The sequence below is a fragment of the Chiloscyllium plagiosum genome, unplaced genomic scaffold (genome assembly GCF_037043375.1).
Source record: "Chiloscyllium plagiosum isolate Xiang-an unplaced genomic scaffold, Cpla_swu_hap1 HiC_scaffold_14, whole genome shotgun sequence".
Classification (NCBI taxonomy): Eukaryota; Metazoa; Chordata; class Chondrichthyes; order Orectolobiformes; family Hemiscylliidae; genus Chiloscyllium; species Chiloscyllium plagiosum.
The window spans coordinates 5,687,278-5,706,743 of record NW_028270152.1 but is presented as its reverse complement, the minus strand read 5'-3'; the positions used below and the strand labels follow the sequence as shown (position 1 = coordinate 5,706,743).

The window sequence follows — 19,466 nt, the reverse complement described above, 5'->3', positions numbered from 1 at the left end:
ACGCTGGGACACACGCTGGGACACACGCTGGGACACACGCTGGACAGACGCTGCGACACACGCTGGGACACGTTGCGACACACGTTGGGGCACACGCTGGGACAGACGCTGGGACAGACGCTGGGACAGACGCTGGGAGACAGGGCGACACGCTGTGACATGCTGGGACACATGCGGCGATAAAGGCTGGAACACGCTGCGACACACGCTGGGACACACGCTGCGACAGACGCTGGGACAGACGCTGGGACAGACGCTGGGACAGACGCTGGGACAGACGCTGCGACACGCTGGGACAGACGCTGGGACACACTCTCGGACAGACGCTGCGACACACGCTGGGACACACTCTCGGACAGACGCTGCGACACACGCTGCGACACACTCTTGGACACACGCTGGGACACACGCTGGGATACACGGCGACGCGCTGGGACACACGCTGGGACACACTCTCGGACACGCTGTGACACGCTGCGACACACACTGGGACACGCTGGGACACGCTGCGACACACATTGCAACACACACTGCGACACATGCTGGGCCACACGCTGGGACACACGCTGCGACACACGGGACACACGCTGCGACATGTGGCACACGCTGGGACACACGCTGGGACACACGCTACGACACGTGGCACACATTAGGACACACTGCGACACGCTGCGACACACATTGGGACACACGTTGGGACACACGTTGGGACACGCTGCGACACGTGGCACACGCTGGGACACGCTGGGACTTGTGGCACACGCTGCGACACACTGCAACACACACTCGTACACGCGCTGCGACACACGCTGGGAGAAAGGGCGACACGCTGTGACACGCTGGGACACATGCGGCGATAAAGGCTGGAACACGCTGGGACACGCTGCGACACATGCTGGAACATACGCTGGGACACACTCTCGGACACACGCTGGGACACACGCTGGGACACACTCTCGGACACACGCTGCGACACACTCTCAGACACACGCTGCGACACACTCTCAGACACACGCTGCGACACACGCTGCGACACACTCTCAGACACACGCTGCGACACACGCTGGGACACACTCTCGGACACACGCTGCGACACACGCTGCGACACACTCTCAGACACACGCTGCGACACACTCTCAGACACACGCTGCGACACACGCTGCGACACACTCTCAGACACGCTGCGACACACGCTGGGACACACTCTCGGACACACTCTGGTACACACTCTCGGACAGACGCTGGGACACACTCTCGGACAGACGCTGCGACACACTCTCGGACAGATGCTGCGACACACTCTCGGACAGACGCTGCGACACACTCTCGGACAGACGCTGGGACACACTCTCGGACAGACGCTGCGACACACACTCGGACAGACGCTGCGACACACTCTCGGACAGACGCTGCGACACACTCTCGGACACACGCTGCGACACACTCTCGGACAGACGCTGGGACACACTCTCGGACAGACGCTGCGACACACACTCGGACAGACGCTGCGACACACACTCGGACAGACGCTGCGACACACTCTCGGACACACGCTGCGACACACTCTCGGACACACGCTGCGACACACTCTCGGACAGACGCTGCGACACACTCTCGGACAGACGCTGCGACACACTCTCGGACAGACGCTGCGACACACTCTCGGACAGACGCTGGGACACACTCTCGGACAGACGCTGCGACACACTCTCGGACAGACGCTGCGACACACTCTCGGACAGACGCTGCGACACACTCTCGGACACACGCTGCGACACACTCTCGGACAGACGCTGGGACACACTCTCGGACAGACGCTGCGACACACACTCGGACAGACGCTGCGACACACACTCGGACACACGCTGCGACACACTCTCGGACACACGCTGCGACACACTCTCGGACACACGCTGCGACACACTCTCGGACAGACGCTGCGACACACTCTCGGACAGGCGCTGGGACACACGCTGCGACACACGCTGGGACACACGCTGGGACACACGCTGCGACACACGCTGGGACACACGCTGGGACACACGCTGGGACACACTCTCGGACAGACGCTGCGACACACGCTGCGACACACTCTCGGACAGACGCTGCGACACACGTTGGGACACGCTGCGACACGTGGCACACGCTGGGACACGCTGCGACACACGCTGGAACACACTGCGACACGCTGGGACTCGTGGCACACGCTGGGACACGCTGCGACACACGGCGACACGCTGGGACTCGTGGCACACGCTGCGACACACGCTGCAACACACACTGGGACACACGCTGCGACACATGCTTGGAGACAGGGCGACACGCTGTGACATGCTGGGACACATGCGGCGATAAAGGCTGGAACACGCTGGGACACGCTGCGACACACGCTGGGACACATGCTGGGGGACACTCTCGGACAGACGCTGGGACACACTCTCGGACAGACGCCGCGACACACTCTCGGACACACGCTGGGACACGCTGGGACACACTTTCGGACACACTCTCGGACACACTGGGACACACAGTGGGACAGACGCTGCGACACACGCTGCGACACACGCTGGGTCACGGTGCGACACACGCTGGGACACACGCTGCGACACACTCTCGGGCACGCTATGACACACGCTGGGACACACGCTGGGACACACACTGCGACATGCTGCGACACACGCTGCGACACACACTGGGACACGCTGCGGCACACGCTGAGAAACACTCTCGGACACACGCTGGGACACACGCTGGGACACACGCTGGGACACACGCTGGGACACACGCTGCAGCACACACTGGGACAATCACTGGGACACGCAGCGACACACGCTGGGACACACGCTGGGACACACGCTGGGACACACGCTGGGACACACGCTGCGGCACACGCTGGGACACACGCTGGGACACACGCTGGGACACACGCTGGGACAATCACTGGGACACGCAGCGACACACACTGCGACACACGCTGCGGCACACGCTGGGACACACGCTGCGGCACACGCTGGGACAATCACTGGGACACGCAGCGACACACACTGCGACACACGCTGGGACACACGCTGCGACACACGCTGCGACACACGCTGCGACACACGCTGCGACACACGCTGGGACACACGCTGGGACACACGCTGGGACACACGCTGGGACACACGCTGGGACACACGCTGGGACACGCTGGGACACACACTGGGACACACACTGGGACACACGCTAGGACACACGCTGGGACACTCGCTGCGACACACGCTGCGACACACGCTGCGACACACGCTGGGACACACGCTGGGACACACGCTGGGACACACGCTGGGACACACGCTGGGACACACGCTGGGACACACGCTGCGGCACACGCTGGGACACACGCTGCGGCACACGCTGGGACACACGCTGGGACACGCTGCGGCACACGCTGGGACACGCTGCGGCACACGCTGGGACACACGCTGGGACACACGCTGGGACACACGCTGGGACACACGCTGGGACACACGCTGGGAGACACGCTGGGAGACACGCTGGGAGACACGCTGGGACACACGCTGGGACACACGCTGGGACACACGCTCGGACACACGCTCGGACACACGCTCGGACACACGCTCGGACACACGCTCGGACACACGCTCGGACACACGCTCGGACACACTCTCGGACACACTCTCGGACACACTCTCGGACACACGCTGGGACACACGCTGGGACACACGCTGGGACACACGCTGCGACACACGCTGCGACACACGCTGCGACACACGCTGCGACACACGCTGGGACACACGCTGGGACACACGCTGGGACACGCTGCGACACACGCTGCGACACACGCTGCGACACACGCTGCGACACACGCTGCGACACACGCTGCGACACACTCTCGGACACACGCTGGGACACACGCTGGGACACACGCTGGGACACACGCTGGGACACACGCTGGGACACACGCAGCGACCCACGCTGGGAGACACGCTGGGACACACGCTGGGACACACGCTGGGACACACGCTGGGACACACGCTGCGACCCACGCTGGGACACACGCTGGGACACACGCTGCGGCACACGCTGCGACACACGCTGGGACACACGCTGGGACACACGCTGCGGCACACGCTGGGACACACGCTGCGGCACACGCTGGGACACACGCTGGGACACACGCTGCGGCACACGCTGCGGCACACGCTGCGGCACACGCTGCGGCACACGCTGGGACACACGCTGGGACACACGCTGGGACACACGCTGGGACACACGCGGGGACACACGCTGGGACACACGCTGGGACACACGCTGGGACACACGCTGCGACACACGCTGGGACACACGCGGGGACACACGCTGCGACACACGCGGGGACACACGCGGGGACACACGCTGGGACACACGCTGGGACACACGCTGGGACACACGCTGGGACACACGCTGGGACACACGCTGCGGCACACGCTGGGACACACGCTGGGACACACGCTGGGACACACGCTGGGACACACGCTGGGACACACGCTGGGACACACGCTGCGGCACACGCTGGGACACTCGCTGGGACACACGCTGGGACACACGCTGGGACACACGCTGGGACACACGCTGCGGCACTCGCTGGGACACACGCTGGGACACTCGCTGGGACACACGCTGCGGCACACGCTGGGACACACGCTGGGACACACGCTGGGACACACGCTGGGACACACGCTGGGACACACGCTGGGACACACGCTGCGGCACACGCTGCGGCACACGCTGGGACACACGCTGGGACACACGCTGGGACACACGCTGGGACACACGCTGGGACACATGCTGCGGCACTCGCTGGGACACACGCTGGGACACTCGCTGGGACACACGCTGCGGCACACGCTGGGACACACGCTGGGACACACGCTGGGACACACGCTCGGACACACGCTCGGACACACGCTCGGACACACGCTGGGACACACGCTCGGACACACGCTGGGACACACGCTGGGACACATGCTGCGGCACTCGCTGGGACACACGCTGGGACACTCGCTGGGACACACGCTGCGGCACACGCTGCGGCACACGCTGGGACACACGCTGGGACACACGCTGGGACACACGCTGGGACACTCGCTGCGACACTCGCTGCGACACTCGCTGGGACACTCGCTGGGACACACGCTGCGGCACACGCTGGGTCACACGCTGGGACACACGCTGGGACACACGCTGGGACACACGCTGCGGCACACGCTGGGGCACACGCTGCGGCACACGCTGGGACACACGCTGGGGCACACGCTGGGGCACACGCTGGGACACACGCTGGGACACACGCTGGGACACTCGCTGGGACACTCGCTGCGACACTCGCTGCGACACTCGCTGCGGCACACGCTGGGTCACACGCTGGGACACACGCAGCGACACACGCTGGGACACACGCTGGGACACACGCTGGGACACACGCTGGGACACACGCTGGGACACACGCTGGGACACTCGCTGCGACACTCGCTGCGACACTCGCTGCGACACTCGCTGCGACACTCGCTGCGACACACGCTGGGACACACGCTGGGACACACGCTGGGACACACGCTGGGACACACGCTGGGACACACGCTGCGACACTCGCTGCGACACTCGCTGGGACACACGCTGCGGCACACGCTGGGACACACGCTGGGACACACGCTGCGGCACACGCTGCGGCACACGCCGGGACACACGCCGGGACACACGCCGGGACACACGCCGGGACACACGCCGGGACACACGCCGGGACACACGCCGGGACACTCGCCGCGACACTCGCCGCGACACTCGCCGCGACACTCGCCGCGACACTCGCCGCGACACACGCCGCGACACACGCCGCGACACTCGCCGCGACACTCGCCGCGACACTCGCCGCGACACTCGCCGCGACACACGCTGCGACACACGCTGCGACACACGCTGCGACACACGCTGAGACACACGCTGCGGCACACGCTGGGACACACGCCGGGACACACGCTGCGGCACACGCTGCGACACACGCTGCGACACACGCTGCGACACACGCTGCGACACTCGCTGCGACACACGCTGCGACACACGCTGCGACACTCGCTGCGACACTCGCTGCGACACACGCTGCGACACACGCTGCGACACTCGCTGCGACACTCGCTGCGACACTCGCTGCGACACACGCTGCGACACACGCTGCGACACACGCTGCGACACGCTGTGGCACATACGCTGGGACACGCTGGGATACACACTGGGACCCGCTGCTACACATGCTGGGTCATGCTGCGGCACGCGCTGGGACACGCTGCGGCACACGCTGGGACACACTGCGGCACACGCTGGGACACACTGCGACACGCTGATATACGCTGCGACACATGCTGGGACACACGCTGGGACTCGCTGGGACACATGCTGCGACTCTCAGACACACTCTCAGACACACGCTGCGACACACTCTCGGACACACGCTGCGACACACTCTCGGACACACGCTGCGACACACTCTCAGACACACGCTGCGACACACTCTCAGACACACGCTGCGACACACTCTCAGACACACGCTGCGACACACTCTCAGACACACGCTGCGACACACTCTCGGACAGACGCTGCGACACACTCTCGGACACACGCTGCGACACACTCTCGGACACACGCTGCGACACACGCTGCGACACACTCTCGGACACACGCTGCGACACACTCTCAGACACACTCTCGGACACACGCTGCGACACACTCTCGGACAGACGCTGCGACACACGCTGGGACACACTCTCAGACACACGCTGCGACACACGCTGCGACACACTCTCGGACACACGCTGCGACACACTCTCAGACACACGCTGGGACAGACGCTGCGACACACTCTCGGACACACGCTGCGACACACTCTCGGACAGACGCTGCGACACACGCTGGGACACACTCTCAGACACACGCTGCGACACACTCTCAGACACACGCTGCGACACACGCTGCGACACACTCTCAGACACATGCTGCGACACACGCTGGGACACACGCTGGGACAGACGCTGCGACACACGCTGCGACACACTCTCAGACACACGCTGGGACACACGCTGGGACACACGCTGGGACACACGCTGGGACACACTCTCGGACACACGCTGGGACACACGCTGGGACACACGCTGGGACACACGCTGTGACACACTCTCGGACACACGCTGCGACACACTCTCGGACACACGCTGGGACACACGCTGCGACACACGCTGGGACACGCTGCGACACACTCTCGGACACACGCTGCGACACACTCTGCGACACACTCTGGGACACGCTGCGACACACGCTGCGACACACACTGGGACACATGCGGCGATAAAGGCTGGAACACGTTGGGACACACGCTGGGACACTGCACTGCGACACATGCTGTGACACGCTGCGAAACTACACTGCGATACTGCGCTGCAGGGACAGAGCTGTGTCAGGAGGGGCTGCAGGGGGTGACCTACCTGAGCGGAAAAAGGTAGTCCATGGATGGGGCCAATTCTGCCACATTCTGCGCGGCAGCACTCCCGGAACACTCCACAGATGGAGGTAGGTCGAGATGCGACTTGCTTGAATAGCCACCAGGTTGCCACCAACACCTAGCATCAGAAAATACCAGCAACTCAACAGGGGCTGCAACACACTCAGGGTTTCATTCGCAGCTGTTAGGCAGTGCGTCGTATTTGTCATCTGTGGGATGTTTCTGTGTGTAAATTGGTTGCTGTTTCCAATGCAGCAATGATTGCACTTTCAAACGTCCTCACTGACTCTGACCAGTTTATTTAATGACCTCACACTGTCACACAATATCGTGAGATGAAATTCTGAAGTCAGCAGGAGTCGATTCATTATCTGGGACTACACAGGAGATTAACCATCAATATGCAGAGATTTTCTGCCCATTGAGGGAAAGAAATTGCTCCTTCACAAAATGAAGAAGGGCTTCATTCCTGAAGAAGGGCTCATGCCCGAAACGTCGATTCTCCTGCTCCTTGGGTGCTGCCTGACCTGCTGCGCTTTTCCAGCAACACATTTTTCAGCCCTTCACGAGAAGCGCACTGTTTTCCAGTTCACATTTGGGAAATGCAGCGGATGAATCTGGCATAAAGTACTCACCGTTAATGACAGGGGTGAAAACAGCCATACCCTCAAAGTTTGGATTTGACACTGTCTTGTCCAGGATCAATCCACCAATACTGAGGAAACAAGGAGCAGAGGAACTCAATCAGGAATCATCACCATCTTTCACAGTAACTGATGGGAAAACAGACCCTGCCACCTCCTGGGAGTGTCTGACGGGCGACAGTGTGGTACGTGCGGGTGTGCTTTATTCATTTGTGCAACATGGCTATCCCCAGCTACACCGGCATCTGTTGCCCATCCCTAACTGCCCAAGGGGCAGGTAGGAGCCAGCCACATTACTGTGGGTCTGGAGTCACGTGTAGACCAGACCAGGGAAGGATGGCTGATTCCTTCCCTGAAGGACATGACTGAACCAGATAGGTTTTTCCAACAATCAACAGTTTCATGGTCATCTTTCGACTTATTTCCCAATTTTTATAGAATTCTGCTGTAGTGGGATTTGAACCCAGGTCCCCAGAAAGTTACTGGTCTCTCGGGATTGATAAGGAGTGATGATCCCACTCAGCCCCTGCCCCCTCCACGCACAGCGGTTTATTTCTGCCGACCCTCCCGGTGCTCACGAGGCAATGGCAGACCCTTGGGGAGTTTACGGACCATCTCCCAGCCCCACCCCCACACCCTCTCTGCTCTCTCCCCCCCCCCCCCCCCACACCCTCCACCTCGATGATGGTGACCCTTCCCCTCCCCATGCCCCCCCACCCTCCAATCAGGCACTCACCTGCTAATCGTCATGGCGACCAGGACGGGCTGCCAGCCGGATTTCAGCACCTCCGCCATCTGGGGGTTCCGCCTGGCAATCAGCACCCACACGGGGATCAGGCCAATAAAGAGTCCGCACAGTGAGGGCGCCAGGTACACCATATCTGGGAACGGGGGTCAGGGGTCAGGGGGCAAATCACAGAGGGCAACCGCCACAGACCCACTCACCCTACCGCCCCGCACTGCCATGTCCCTCACCCCTGCCAACCCCCACTCCACCATCACCACACCCACTCAACCCCCAATCCGCATGCCCCACCCCCACTCCCACCAGCGTCACTAACACCTCCACTCCCCCTCCCACACCCCCACCCTCACTCACCCCGAGGAGGTCACGGGGGTGAGTACAGGGACACGGGCTTGAGTACGGGGTCACGGGGCTGAGTACGGGATCCCAAGAGGGTCACATGGGTGAGTACGGGGTCACGGGGGTGAGTACGGGGCACCGAGAGGGTCATGGGGGTGAGTACAGGATCCCAAGAGGATCAGGGGGATGAGTACGGGGTCATGGGGGTGAGTACAGGGTCCCGAGAGGGTCACAGGGATGAGTACAGGGTCACAGGGGTGAGTACAGGGTCCGGAGAGGGTCACAGGGATGAGTACGGGGTCATGGGGGTGAGTACAGGGTCCCGAGAGGGTCACGGGGATGAGTACAGGGTCACGGTGGTGAGTACAGGATCCCGAGAGGGTCATGGGAATGAGTACGGGGTCACGGGGGTGAGTACAGGATCCCGAGAGGGTCAGGGGGATGAGTACGGGGTCATGGGGGTGAGTACAGGATCCCAAGAGGGTCATGGGGGTGAGTACAGGGTCCCGAGAGGGTCAGGGGGATGAGTACGGGGTCATGGGGGTGAGTACAGGGTCCCGAGAGGGTCACGGGGATGAGTACAGGGTCACGGGGGGTGAGTACAGGATCCCAAGAAGGTCACATGGGTGAGTACGGGGTCACGGGGGTGAGTACAGGATCCCGAGAGGGTCACGGGGATGAGTACAGGGTCACGGAGGTGAGTACAGGATCCTGAGACGGTCATGGGAATGAGTACGGGGTCACGGGGGTGAGTACAGGGTCCCGAGAGGGTCAGGGGGATGAGTACGGGGTCATGGGGGTGAGTACAGGATCCCGAGAGGGTCAGGGGGATGAGTACGGGGTCATGGGGGTGAGTACAGGATCCCGAGAGGGTCAGGGGGATGAGTACGGGGTCATGGGGGTGAGTACCGGATCCCAAGAGGGTCATGGGGGTGAGTACAGGATCCCGAGAGGGTCACGGGGATGAGTACGGGGTCATGGGGGTGAGTACAGGATCCCGAGAGGGTCAGGGGGATGAGTACGGGGTCATGGGGGTGAGTACAGGATCCCGAGAGGGTCAGGGGGATGAGTACGGGGTCATGGGGGTGAGTACAGGGTCCCGAGAGGGTCACGGGAATGAGTATGGGGTCACGGAGGTGAGTACAGGATCCCGAGAGGGTCAGGGGGATGAGTACGGGGTCATGGGGGTGAGTACAGGATCCCGGGAGGATCAGGGGGATGAGTACGGGGTCATGGGGGTGAGTACAGGGTCCTGAGAGGGTCACGGGGATGAGTACAGGGTCACGGGGCTGAGTACAGGATCCCGAGAGGATCAGGGGGATGAGTACGGGGTCATGGGGGTGAGTACAGGATCCCGAGAGGGTCAGGGGGATGAGTACGGGGTCATGGGGGTGAGTACAGGGTCATGGGGGTGAGTACAGGATCCCGAGAGGGTCAGGGGGATGAGTACGGGGTCATGGGGGTGAGTACAGGGTCATGGTGGTGAGTACAGGATCCCGAGAGGGTCACGTGGGTGAGTACGGGGTCACGGGGGTGAGTACGGGGCACCGAGAGGGTCAAGGGGGTGAGTACAGGATCCCGAGAGGGTCACGGGGGTGAGTACGGGGTCACGGGATCCCAAGAGGGTCACGGGGGTGAATACGGGGTCACGGGGCTGAGTACGGGATCCCAAGAGGGTCACGGTGTGAATACGGGGTCACGGGGGTGAGTATGGGGCACCGAGAGGGTCACGGGGGTAAGTACAGGATCCCGAGAGGGTCACGGGGATGAGTACAGGATCCCGAGAGGGCCACAGGGGTGAGTACGGGGTCACGGGAGTGAGTACAGGATCCCAAGAGGGTCATGGGGGTGAATACGGGGTCACGGGGGTGAGTATGGGGCACCGAGAGGGTCACGGGGGTGCGTACAGGATCCCGAGAGGGTCACGGGGATGAGTACAGGATCCCGAGAGGGTCATGGGGGTGAGTACGGGATCATGGGGGCGAGTACAAGATCCCGAGAGGGTCACGGGGGTGAGTACGGGGTCACGAGGGGGTCACGGGGGTGTATGGGGCACCGAGAGGTGCATGGGGGCGAGTACGGGGCCACAAGAGGGTCACGGGGGTGAGTACTGGGCCACGAGAGGGTCACGGGGGTGAGTACAGGGTCACGAGAGGGTCACGGGGGTGAGTACGGGGTTCCAAGAGGGTCACGGGGGTGAGTACAGAGCACCAAAAGGGTCACGGAGGTGAGTACAGGGTCACGGGGGTGTGTACGGGGTTCCAAGAGGGTCACTGGGGTGAGTACAGTGCACCTAGAGTGTCACGGGGGTGAATACAGGGTCACGAGAGGGTCATGGGGGTGAGTAGTTGGTCACGGGGGTGAGTACAGGATCCCAAGAGGGTCATGGGGGTGACTACAGGGTCCCGAGAGGGTCAGGGGGATGAGTACGGGGTCATGGGGGTGAGTACAGGATCCCGAGAGGGTCAGGGGGATGCGTATGGAGTCATGGGGGTGAGTACAGGGTCCCGAGAGGGTCACGGGGATGAGTACGGGGCACCGAGAGGGTCACGGGGGTGAGTACGGGGTCACGGGGTGAGTACGGGATCCCGAGAGGGTCACGTGGGTGAGTACGGGGTCACGGGGGTGAGTATGGGGCACCGAGAGGGTCACGGGGGTGAGTACAGGGTCACGAGAGGGTCACGGGGGTGAGTACGTTGTTCCAAGAGGGTCACGGGGGTGAGTACAGGGCACCGAGAGGGTCACGGTGGTGAGTACAGGGTCACGGGGGTGTGTACGGGGTTCCAAGAGGGTCACTGGGGTGAGTACAGTGCACCGAGAGTGTCACGGGGTGAATACAGGGTCACGAGAGGGTCATGGGGGTGAGTACAGGATCCCGAGAGGGTCACGGAGGTGAGTACGGGGTCACGGGAGTGAGTACGGGATCCAAAGAGGGTCACGGGGGTGAATACGGGGTCACGAGAGTGAGTACGGGATCCCAAGAGGGTCAGAGGGGTGAGTACGGGGTCACGGGGATGAGTACGGGATCCCAAGAGGGTCACAGGGGTGAGTACGGGGTCACGGGGTTGAGTACGGGATCATGGTGGCGAGTACAGGATCCCGAGAGGGTCACGGGGTTGAGTACGGGGTGACGAGAGGGTCACGGGGGTGTATGGGGCACCGAGAGGTGCATGGGGGCGAGTACGGGGCCACGAGAGGGTCACGGGGGTGAGTACTGGGCCACGAGAGGGTCACGGGGGTGAGTACAGGGTCACAAGAGGAGGTCACGGGGGTGAGTACAGGGTCACGGGGGTGAGTACAGGGTTCCAAGAGGGTCACGGGGGTGAGTACAGGGCACCGAGAGGATCACGGGGCTGAGTACAGGGTCACGGGGGTGTGCACGGGGTTCCAAGAGGGTCACTGGGGTGAGTACAGTGCACCGAGAGTGTCACGGGGGTGAGTACAGGGTCACGAGAGGGTCACGGGGGTGAGTACGTTGTTCCAAGAGGGTCACGGGGGTGAGTACAGGGCACCGAGAGGGTCACGGTGGTGAGTACAGGGTCACGGGGGTGTGTACGGGGTTCCAAGAGGGTCACTGGGGTGAGTACAGTGCACCGAGAGTGTCACGGGGTGAATACAGGGTCACGAGAGGGTCATGGGGGTGAGTACAGGGTCACGGGGGTGAGTACAGGATCCCGAGAGGGTCACGGAGGTGAGTACGGGGTCACGGGAGTGAGTACGGGATCCAAAGAGGGTCACGGGGGTGAATACGGGGTCACGGGAGTGAGTACGGGATCCCAAGAGGGTCACAGGGGTGAGTACGGGGTCACGGGGATGAGTACGGGATCCCAAGAGGGTCACAGGGGTGAGTACGGGGTCACGGGGTTGAGTACGGGATCATGGTGGCGAGTACAGGGCACCGAGAGGGTCACGGGGGTGAGTACAGGGTCACGGGGGTGTGTACGGGGTTCCGAGAGGGTCACTGGGGTGAGTACAGTGCACCGAGAGTGTCACGGGGGTGAATACAGGGTCACGAGAGGGTCATGGAGGTTAGTACAGGATCCCAAGAGGGTCACGGGGGTGAGTACGGGGTCATGGGGGTTAGTACAGGATCCCAAGAGGGTCAGGGGAATGAGTACGGGGTCATGGGGGTGAGTACAGGGTCCCGAGAGGGTCACGGGGGTGAGTACAGGGTCACGGGGGTGAGTACAGGATCCCGAGAGGGTCACGGGAGTGAGTACGGGGTCACGGGGGTGAGTATGGGGCACCGAGAGGGTCACGGGGATGAGTACAGGATCCCGAGAGGGCCACGGGGGTGAGTACGGGGTCACGGGGGTGAGTATGGGGCACCGAGAGGGTCACGGGGATGAGTACAGGATCCCGAGAGGGTCACGGGGATGAGTACAGGATCCCGAGAGGGCCACGGGAGTGAGTACGGGGTCACGGGGCTGAGTACGGGATCCCAAGAGGGTCACGGGAGTGAATACGGGGTCACGGGGCTGAGTACGGGATCCCAAGAGCGTCACATGGGTGAGTACGGGGTCACGGGGGTGAGTACGGGGCACCGAGAGGGTCATGGGGGTGAGTACAGGATCCCGAGAGGATCGGGGGATGAGTACGGGGTCATGGGGGTGAGTACAGGGTCCCGAGAGGGTCACGGGGATGAGTACAGGGTCACGGGGGTGAGTACAGGATCCCGAGAGGGTCATGGGAATGAGTACGGGGTCACGGGGGTGAGTACAGGATCCCGAGAGGGTCAGGGGGATGAGTACGGGGTCATGGGGGTGAGTACCGGATCCCGAGAGGGTCACGGGAATGAGTACGGGGTCACGGGGGTGAGTATGGGGCACCGAGAGGGTCAGGGGGATGAGTACAGGGTCACGGGGGTGAGTACAGGATCCCGAGAGGGTCACGGGAATGAGTACGGGGTCACAGGGGTGAGTACAGGATCCCGAGAGGGTCAGGGGGATGAGTACAGGGTCATGGGGGTGAGTACAGGATCCCGAGAGGATCAGGGGGATGAGTACGGGGTCATGGGGGTGAGTACAGGATCCCGAGAGGGTCAGGGGAATGAGTACGGGGACATGGTGGTGAGTACAGGGTCCCGAGAGGGTCACGGGGATGAGTACAGGGTCAGGGGGGTGAGTACAGGATCCCCAGAGGGTCACATGGGTGAGTACGGGGTCACGGGGGTGAGTACAGGATCCCGAGAGGGTCAGGGGGATGAGTACGGGGTCATGGGGGTGAGTACAGGATCCCGAGAGGATCAGGGGGATGACTACGGGGTCATGGGGGTGAGTACAGGGCACCGAGAGGGTCAAGGGGGTGAGTACGGGGTCACGGGGGTGAGTACGGGGCACCGAGAGGGTCAAGGGGGTGAGTTCGGGATGCCGAGAGGGTCAAGGGGGTGAGTACGGGGTCACGGGAGTGAGTACGGGATCCCAAGAGGGTCACGGGGGTGAATACAGGGTCACGGGGGTGAGTACAGGATCCCAAGAGGGTCATGGGGTGAATACGGGGTCACGGGGGTGAGTATGGGGCACCGAGAGGGTCACGGGGGTGCGTACAGGATCCCGAGAGGGTCACGGGGATGAGTACAGGATCCCGAGAGGGTCACGGGGGTGAGTACGGGATCATGGGGGCGAGTACAAGATCCCGAGAGGGTTACGGGGGTGAGTACGGGGTCACGAGGGGGTCACGGGGGTGTATGGGGCACCGAGAGGTGCATGGGGGCGAGTACGGGGCCACAAGAGGGTCACGGGGGTGAGTACTGCGCCACGAGAGGGTCACGGGGGTGAGTACAGGGTCACGAGAGGGTCACGGGGGTGAGTACGGGGTTCCAAGAGGGTCACGGGGGTGAGTACAGAGCACCAAGAGGGTCACGGAGGTGAGTACAGGGTCACGGGGGTGTGTACGGGGTTCCAAGAGGGTCACTGGGGTGAGTACAGTGCACCGTGAGTGTCACGGGGGTGAATACAGGGTCACGAGAGGGTCATGGGGGTGAGTACAGGGTCACGGGGGTGAGTACAGGATCCCAAGAGGGTCATGGGGGTGAGTACAGGGTCCCGAGAGGGTCAGGGGGATGAGTACGGGGTCATGGGGGTGAGTACAGGATCCCGAGAGGGTCAGGGGGATGAGTACGGGGTCATGGGGGTGAGTACAGGATCCCGAGAGGGTCAGGGGGATGAGTATGGAGTCATGGGGGTGAGTACAGGGTCCCGAGAGGGTCACGGGGGTGAGTACGGGGTCACGGGGGTGAGTACAGGATCCCGAGAGGGTCACGGGGGTGAGTACAGGGCACCGAGAGGGTCACGGGGGTGAGTACGGGGTCACGAGGTGAGTACGGGATCCCGAGAGGGTCACGTGGGTGAGTACGGGGTCACGGGGGTGAGTATGGGGCACCGAGAGGGTCACGGGGGTGAGTACGGGGTCACGGGGTGAGTACGGGATCCCGAGAGGGTCACGTGGGTGAGTACGGGGTCACGGGGGTGAGTATGGGGCACCGAGAGGGTCACGGGGGTGAGTACAGGGTCACGAGAGGGTCACGGGGGTGAGTACGTTGTTCCAAGAGGGTCACGGGGGTGAGTACAGGGCACCGAGAGGGTCACGGTGGTGAGTACAGGGTCACGGGGGTGTGTACGGGGTTCCAAGAGGGTCACTGGGGTGAGTACAGTGCACCGAGAGTGTCACGGGGTGAATACAGGGTCACGAGAGGGTCATGGGGGTGAGTACAGGGTCACGGGGGTGAGTACAGGATCCCGAGAGGGTCACGGAGGTGAGTACGGGGTCACGGGAGTGAGTACGGGATCCAAAGAGGGTCACGGGGGTGAATACGGGGTCACGGGAGTGAGTACGGGATCCCAAGAGGGTCACAGGGGTGAGTACGGGGTCACGGGGATGAGTACGGGATCCCAAGAGGGTCACAGGGGTGAGTACGGGGTCACGGGGTTGAGTACGGGATCATGGTGGCGAGTACAGGATCCCGAGAGGGTCACGGGGTTGAGTACGGGGTGACGAGAGGGTCATGGGGGTGTATGGGGCACCGAGAGGTGCATGGGGGCGAGTACGGGGCCACGAGAGGGTCACGGGGGTGAGTACTGGGCCACGAGAGGGTCACGGGGGTGAGTACAGGGTCACAAGAGGAGGTCACGGGGGTGAGTACAGGGTCACGGGGGTGAGTACAGGGTTCCAAGAGGGTCACGGGGGTGAGTACAGGGCACCGAGAGGATCACGGGGCTGAGTACAGGGTCACGGGGGTGTGTACGGGGTTCCAAGAGGGTCACTGGGGTGAGTACAGTGCACCGAGAGTGTCACGGGGGTGAGTACAGGGTCACGAGAGGGTCACGGGGGTGAGTACGTTGTTCCAAGAGGGTCACGGGGGTGAGTACAGGGCACCGAGAGGGTCACGGTGGTGAGTACAGGGTCACGGGGGTGTGTACGGGGTTCCAAGAGGGTCACTGGGGTGAGTACAGTGCACCGAGAGTGTCACGGGGTGAATACAGGGTCACGAGAGGGTCATGGGGGTGAGTACAGGGTCACGGGGGTGAGTACAGGATCCCGAGAGGGTCACGGAGGTGAGTACGGGGTCACGGGAGTGAGTACGGGATCCAAAGAGGGTCACGGGGGTGAATACGGGGTCACGGGAGTGAGTACGGGATCCCAAGAGGGTCACAGGGGTGAGTACGGGGTCACGGGGATGAGTACGGGATCCCAAGAGGGTCACAGGGGTGAGTACGGGGTCACGGGGTTGAGTACGGGATCATGGTGGCGAGTACAGGATCCCGAGAGGGTCACGGGGTTGAGTACGGGGTGACGAGAGGGTCATGGGGGTGTATGGGGCACCGAGAGGTGCATGGGGGCGAGTACGGGGCCACGAGAGGGTCACGGGGGTGAGTACTGGGCCACGAGAGGGTCACGGGGGTGAGTACAGGGTCACAAGAGGAGGTCACGGGGGTGAGTACAGGGTTCCAAGAGGGTCACGGGGGTGAGTACAGGGCACCGAGAGGATCACGGGGCTGAGTACAGGGTCACGGGGGTGTGTACGGGGTTCCAAGAGGGTCACTGGGGTGAGTACAGTGCACCGAGAGTGTCACGGGGGTGAATACAGGGTCACGAGAGGGTCATGGGGGTGAGTACGTTGTTCCAAGAGGGTCACGGGGGTGAGTACAGGGCACCGAGAGGGTCACGGGGGTGAGTACAGGGTCACGGGGGTGTGTACGGGGTTCCGAGAGGGTCACTGGGGTGAGTACAGTGCACCGAGAGTGTCACGGGGGTGAATACAGGGTCACGAGAGGGTCATGGAGGTGAGTACAGGATCCCAAGAGGGTCACGGGGGTGAGTACGGGGTCATGGGGGTTAGTACAGGATCCCAAGAGGGTCAGGGGAATGAGTACGGGGTCATGGGGGTGAGTACAGGGTCCCGAGAGGGTCACGGGGGTGAGTACAGGGTCACGGGGGTGAGTACAGGATCCCGAGAGGGTCACGGGAGTGAGTACGGGGTCACGGGGGTGAGTATGGGGCACCGAGAGGGTCACGGGGATGAGTACAGGATCCCGAGAGGGCCACGGGGGTGAGTACGGGGTCACGGGGGTGAGTATGGGGCACCGAGAGGGTCACGGGGATGAGTACAGGATCCCGAGAGGGTCACGGGGATGAGTACAGGATCCCGAGAGGGCCACGGGAGTGAGTACGGGGTCACGGGGCTGAGTACGGGATCCCAAGAGGGTCACGGGAGTGAATACGGGGTCACGGGGCTGAGTACGGGATCCCAAGAGCGTCACATGGGTGAGTACGGGGTCACGGGGGTGAGTACGGGGCACCGAGAGGGTCATGGGGGTGAGTACAGGATCCCGAGAGGATCGGGGGATGAGTACGGGGTCATGGGGGTGAGTACAGGGTCCCGAGAGGGTCACGGGGATGAGTACAGGGTCACGGGGGTGAGTACAGGATCCCGAGAGGGTCATGGGAATGAGTACGGGGTCACGGGGGTGAGTACAGGATCCCGAGAGGGTCAGGGGGATGAGTACGGGGTCATGGGGGTGAGTACCGGATCCCGAGAGGGTCACGGGAATGAGTACGGGGTCACGGGGGTGAGTATGGGGCACCGAGAGGGTCAGGGGGATGAGTACAGGGTCACGGGGGTGAGTACAGGATCCCGAGAGGGTCACGGGAATGAGTACGGGGTCACAGGGGTGAGTACAGGATCCCGAGAGGATCAGGGGGATGAGTACGGGGTCATGGGGGTGAGTACAGGATCCCGAGAGGGTCAGGGGAATGAGTACAGGGTCACGGGGGTGAGTACAGGATCCCGAGAGGGTCACGGGAATGAGTACGGGGTCACAGGGGTGAGTACAGGATCCCGAGAGGGTCAGGGGAATGAGTACAGGGTCATGGGGGTGAGTACAGGATCCCGAGAGGATCGGGGGGATGACTACGGGGTCATGGGGGTGAGTACAGGGCACCGAGAGGGTCAAGGGGGTGAGTACGGGGTCACTGGGGTGAGTACGGGGCACCGAGAGGGTCAAGGGGGTGAGTTCGGGATCCCGAGAGGGTCAAGGGGGTGAGTACGGGGTCACGGGAGTGAGTACGGGATCCCAAGAGGGTCACGGGGGTGAATACAGGGTCACGGGGGTGAGTACAGGATCCCAAGAGGGTCATGGGGTGAATACGGGGTCACGGGGGTGAGTATGGGGCACCGAGAGGGTCACGGGGGTGCGTACAGGATCCCGAGAGGGTCACGGGGATGAGTACAGGATCCCGAGAGGGTCACGGGGGTGAGTACGGGATCATGGGGGCGAGTACAAGATCCCGAGAGGGTTACGGGGGTGAGTACGGGGTCACGAGAGGGTCACGGGGGTGTATGGGGCACCGAGAGGTGCATGGGGGCGAGTACGGGGCCACAAGAGGGTCACGGGGGTGAGTACTGGGCCACGAGAGGGTCACGGGGGTGAGTACAGGGTCACGAGAGGGTCACGGGGGTGAGTACGGGGTTCCAAGAGGGTCACGGGGGTGAGTACAGAGCACCAAGAGGGTCACGGAGGTGAGTACAGGGTCACGGGGGTGTGTACGGGGTTCCAAGAGGGTCACTGGGGTGAGTACAGTGCACTTAGAGTGTCACGGGGGTGAATACAGGGTCACGAGAGGGTCATGGGGGTGAGTACAGGGTCACGGGGGTGAGTACAGGATCCCAAGAGGGTCATGGTGGTGAGTACAGGGTCCCGAGAGGATCAGGGGG

The 19,466-nt window shown here is 63.1% G+C and overlaps 1 protein-coding gene across 3 annotated transcripts in view; it reads right to left on the bottom strand.

The window, feature by feature from the left end:
• slc41a3 (solute carrier family 41 member 3) overlaps positions 1-19,466 on the bottom strand; it is a 188,297-nt gene that overhangs the window by 113,513 nt on the left and 55,318 nt on the right. For all 3 annotated transcript variants that reach the window (XM_087994055.1, XM_087994054.1, XM_087994056.1), the window contains 3 exons: positions 8,906-9,050; positions 8,161-8,240; positions 7,509-7,643 (listed from right to left, as the gene is read on the bottom strand). In XM_087994055.1, coding sequence (XP_087850181.1) covers positions 7,509-7,643; positions 8,161-8,240; positions 8,906-9,050 — 360 coding nt within the window. The remainder of the gene's footprint in view (positions 1-7,508; positions 7,644-8,160; positions 8,241-8,905; positions 9,051-19,466) is intronic.